We start from the raw sequence: 5,397 nt of genomic DNA on the forward strand, positions 1-5,397 counted from the left end.
ATTTTAAATATAAATGAAAAATATAAAATAATTTACTTAATTGTAAATTTAACAATAATTATATAGAAAACAATGATCCACAAAAAAATGTTTAAGATAGGTTAAGAACACAATAGCAAAATTGGTTCAGGTAATTTAATAATTGACGGTCCAACAACAATTAAAAGAAAATGATATAGATCACTATGGTTTAATTATAAATGAAAAATGATCATATAAATTCAATTATATTAAATAATCATATAAAAAAATACTATAAGATGGAGATAATAAAAATGAAATATTAACATTTAAAAATAAAAACTATCTCTCAATTAATAGTAATTGTTGATTAAAATAAAATAGCTACCATGTTGATAATGACCCGTGAAATAAAAAAATAATTTGATGCGATATAAAATATATTTAAAAACAAATGTAAAATAAACAATAATCATGGAAATTTAATTGTATTAAATAATGATAAAAAATCGTGAGATGGAGAAAAAAATAAAAATAAAGATATTATCTCTCAAATAAAGACAATGATTGATTAAAATAAAATAGACATTATGTTGATAGTGACCCGTGAGATAATAAATAAATAAATAAATAGAGAAAAAAATTAAAATGAAAGTAAGAAAGTGTGAAAAAATGTGAGAGAAATTTGAAATTTTAATTAAGATAGAGAAAATGTGTAATGATCGATTAAAAAAAATTAAATATTGAGTTGATAGTGGCCCGTGAAATAATTAAATATTTTTGAGAATAATAATTAAATGATTGATTATTAATATTTTTTGCGATAATAGATAAATGTAGAAAAATTAAAATGAAAGTATGGAAAAATGAAATGTGAAGGAAATTTGAAATTTTTAGTAAGATTAAAATTTAAAAATAGATTATTAATATTTTTTGTGATAATAAATAAATTAAGAAAAATTAAAATAAAAGTAAGAAAGTGTGGGAAAATGAAATGTAAAAGAAATTTAAATATGACTTCCATCATCCATGGCTTATATCATGTGATGTCATCATTCATGCAATAAAGTTGTAGGGAAATGTTATTTAATTCGGACCAATGAAAAGCTAACACTTGGGACATCCATTCAATAAAGTTGAAAGAGTAAATACTTAATTTGTTAGTTACAAAAATGACCTTTTATTAGTGCAAATAAACTTTGGTGAAAGGGTAATTTAGGCAATTTGGTCAATCTATTATTATTGAATAGATAGTAGATTGTGTACAAAATTCATTCCTTAATAATAATATTTCCGTACCAATTTATCATCATTAAGAAATCATGATTGAGTGTAAATGGTGTATGCGTTGCGGCTAATGTTGAACCTTTTGTGTTATCCCAGTTGAATAATTAATTAATACACAATTAGTATTATGATTTTATTTATAAAATGAATATTACCAAAAATAGAGTTTGTGAAGCGTTGACATTGATGAATGTTGTATGATTAGCTTAAGCATATACCATTGATGCTTAATTGATTCTTTGACTCAGTAGGGTTTATGTTACCTATATATATATATGCGTAGGAATAATTTAGCTGATTACACTTCAAACACCACTTTACATCTTTATCAATTTGGCTTCTCACAAGGAAGCCTTATTCTCTCTATCTCTCTTGGTGAGTTTGTCAACAACATTGTTAATAAGTCACATTTTTATGATTTTGTTTCTCATGCATTCACCATAACAAGTTATGATACTTTGGAAATTGATTCAGTTATGTATTCATTCTACCGAGTTTTCTTAGGCTATGTTTGGGAGTTTGGAGGGGAGGGGAGGGGAAGGCTTCCAAAAATGAAATTTTAAAAAAATATAGGAAATTATTTGACATTTTTTTAAAAAATGATTTTGTTTAGAATGATAAAAGAGTCATTATAATTAATAAATTTTTAATTTTCATAATACTATAACAACCTAAAAGATATTTGAAAAATTTATGTAAGCCCTTCAAAACCCTCCAAAACCCTTCTACAATACAATTTTTGAGTTTCCCCATTTTATGGGGTTTTTGATGTTATGAATAAACTCAAACCCTCCAAAACTCTCCTACCCAAAATCTTTTTAGCCTTTTCACCCAATTCTTCCTATTTTTCAAAGCCCTCCCCTCTCTTCCCCTCCAAACTCCCAAACATAGCCTTAGAGTACAAACTAATAGTATTTCTTCACAGAGTTAAACAGAAATGCTAATTGTGCAATATAAAAAAGGTCTCTTGCATAGCGGTCTCAGATTTTGAAAGTTATGTTTAAATTAATCGCAGTTTAAACATGACAAAATAGAAATCATGTTTAATTACAGTTTAATTATGATAAATTTTAAACTTTATTCAATAGTCTATCTTCTATATTTTTAAAGACGGCTATGATCTCTCGTATATTTTTGTATATTTTTATGTATTCATAATATATATATATATATATATATATATATATATATATATATATATATATATCACTTTTCATCTTGCATAGTAAATTAGTTGTAATAGAAATAATAATATTTAAATAAATAAATAAATATAATATTGAAAATAAATTTAAAATTATTTTAAGCAAAACTTAGACACTTCATACAACAAAAAAGAAATACTCTTAATATTTTTTAACTATTGTTTGATAGGACCACCATGAAAAGATAATATTGTTAAAGTTAACAAAATTGTCGTCTCTAGATGTTATGTATCTTAGTCTCTATCTAGCTTTCTTTAATTTTTGTTTCCTCAGATTCTGATGGGCCACCTAGCTAGAACTAGAAACAAATTGCCGGAATGTTTCTAAAACCATAATTCTAATTCTTGTTTTATCTTTCTCTTTATAATATTTATATTAACTACACAAAAAAAGAGTTTAAATTATTAGAGGTGTATTTTTTAGTGAAAAAACACCTATGTAGTTGAAAAGAGGAAGAGAGTCTTATAAAAACAAGTATAAGAACATTGTATTGTTTGCCGATATTTAATGAGTTTTTTGGCATAGACGGAGTGGTAGTAATCACCAGAAATTGTCAGCGTTCAAACACATAATCTTGAGAGCCAAAGTTTGAATCTGGTGCTGACGTTCAACCTAATAATATCTACATTTTACCGGTGATATTTTAATGAGTTTGTTTCTTTTAATTATGCAGGAAATAGGCAACAAATTCAGCTATGTCCGGAGAATTAGGAGTGCTGAATGCACTCGATGTGGCAAAGACACAATTGTACCATTTCACTACAATTGTGATAGCTGGAATGGGTTTCTTCACTGATGCCTATGATCTTTTCTGCATTTCCCTTGTCACAAGATTACTAGGGAGAATATATTACACAGAACCAAATGCACTAAAACCCGGAACACTTCCACCAAATGTTCAAGCAGCGGTAACCGGTGTCGCACTATGTGGAACACTAGCAGGCCAATTGTTCTTCGGTTGGCTTGGAGACAAACTCGGAAGAAAAAAGGTTTACGGTTTAACACTCATTCTCATGGTTGTTTGTTCTGTTGCTTCAGGTCTTTCTTTTGGATCAAGTCCGAAAAGTGTTATGGCAACACTTTGTTTCTTTAGGTTTTGGCTTGGTTTCGGAATTGGTGGTGATTACCCTCTTTCGGCTACTATTATGTCTGAATATGCTAACAAAAAGACGCGAGGCGCGTTTATAGCTGCTGTTTTTGCTATGCAAGGGTTTGGTATCTTAGGTGGTGGAATCGTTGCGTTGATCGTGGCTTCTGCGTTCGATCACAAATATAATGTTCCTTCTTTTAAAGAAAATCCAGCTGCATCACTGTTATTGCCTCAATTTGATTATGTTTGGAGACTTATTCTTATGTTTGGCGCTCTTCCGGCTGCATTGACGTACTATTGGCGTATGCAAATGCCTGAAACTGCTCGTTACACGGCTCTTGTGGCTAAGAATGCGAAACAGGTTGCTTTGGATATGTCAAAGGTTTTGCAAGTTGAAATTGAAGTAGAAGAAGAAAAGGTAGAAAAATATACGGGCAGCGAAAGGAATAGTTATGGCTTGTTCAGCAAGGAATTCGCGAAGAGACATGGTTTGCCTTTGGTTGGAACATGTAGTACTTGGTTTTTGTTGGATATTGCTTTCTATAGTCAGAATCTTTTCCAAAAGGATATTTTTAGCGCAATTGGTTGGATCCCTCCGGCAGCAGAAATGAGTGCAATTCACGAGGTTTACAAGATTGCGAGAGCGCAAACACTTATCGCGTTGTTTAGTACAGTTCCGGGTTACTGGTTCACCGTAGCGCTAATCGATTACATGGGTCGTTTCGCTATTCAACTGATGGGATTCTTCTTCATGACTGTTTTCATGTTTGCTCTTGCTATACCATATGATCATTGGAGCCATAAGGAAAACAGAATCGGGTTTGTTGTAATGTACTCGCTCACGTTCTTCTTTGCTAATTTTGGTCCAAATTCTACAACATTTGTTGTTCCGGCCGAGATTTTTCCAGCTCGGTTAAGGTCTACTTGTCACGGAATCTCAGCTGCTGCAGGAAAGGCTGGAGCGATTGTTGGCGCGTTTGGATTCTTGTACGCTGCACAAAGTAAAGATCCTACAAAGACCGATAAAGGATATCCAACCGGTATTGGGATTAAGAACTCGCTTATTATGCTTGGTGTGATCAACTTTGCTGGGATGTTGTTCACTTTACTTGTTCCAGAATCAAAGGGGAAATCGTTGGAAGAGTTAAGTGGAGAGAATGAAGGAGACGGTGATGTTAAGGCCACTGGCAACGAGCGAGACGGATCAGCGATTCAAACTGCAGCAACATTGTCGTCTGCAGTTGCTACTGCGACCGTGTGATTGTGAGCGTTGCAACTTGAATTCATGTGGTTCTATGACTTTACAACAAAAGAAGATTGAAAAATAATTTGTGTGAGCACTATAAAGTCTGTTGCAGCCGTATGCGGTTGGTATTAGGATAGTTTCTATTTGATTCTTGTTAGTTTTCTACAAAGTTATTTGAATTATGTTGTTTGAAGATATTCGAATAAAGGATGTGTCTAATTCAAATCAACGACATCCTTAATGTGAATAATTGTTTGAAAAATGGATAGTTAATTATTTTGAAAATCACCTATAGCTGTGTGATTTTAATCATGTAATTGCATGATTCAAATCAAACAAGTTGTTTCCAAATTTTATCACCTTCATTCAAGTCATTTTTTCTTCTGATTCAAAAAATGTATGATCTGACTCGAATCATTTGCGCATTTTCTCACTTGTTTTGTGACTTAACCCTAGCACATATATAAAACATTTTGTGTCATTTTCTCTAGATAGTATATACATATTTGTTGAAGTTGTTGATGTTCAACAATATTGAAAATAATCATAAACAATATTTTTACAAATTTAGAAAAACTTTCAGTGTTCTTTCCTTCACACATTCTCTC

General features: G+C 30.9%; 1 protein-coding gene across 1 annotated transcript; it reads left to right on the forward strand.

Annotated features, from left to right (window-relative positions):
- Positions 1 to 1,558: 1,558 nt before the first annotated feature.
- Positions 1,559 to 5,088, forward strand: LOC131635232 (low affinity inorganic phosphate transporter 1-like). The gene is made up of 2 exons (XM_058905837.1): positions 1,559 to 1,623; positions 3,127 to 5,088. Exon 2 carries the CDS (start codon positions 3,149 to 3,151, stop codon positions 4,802 to 4,804), a length of 1,656 nt encoding a protein of 551 aa, XP_058761820.1. The 5' UTR covers positions 1,559 to 1,623; positions 3,127 to 3,148; the 3' UTR covers positions 4,805 to 5,088.
- Positions 5,089 to 5,397: the final 309 nt, after the last annotated feature.

The sequence above is a fragment of the Vicia villosa genome, unplaced genomic scaffold (assembly GCF_029867415.1).
Source record: "Vicia villosa cultivar HV-30 ecotype Madison, WI unplaced genomic scaffold, Vvil1.0 ctg.001450F_1_1, whole genome shotgun sequence".
Lineage (NCBI taxonomy): Eukaryota > Viridiplantae > Streptophyta > Magnoliopsida > Fabales > Fabaceae > Vicia > Vicia villosa.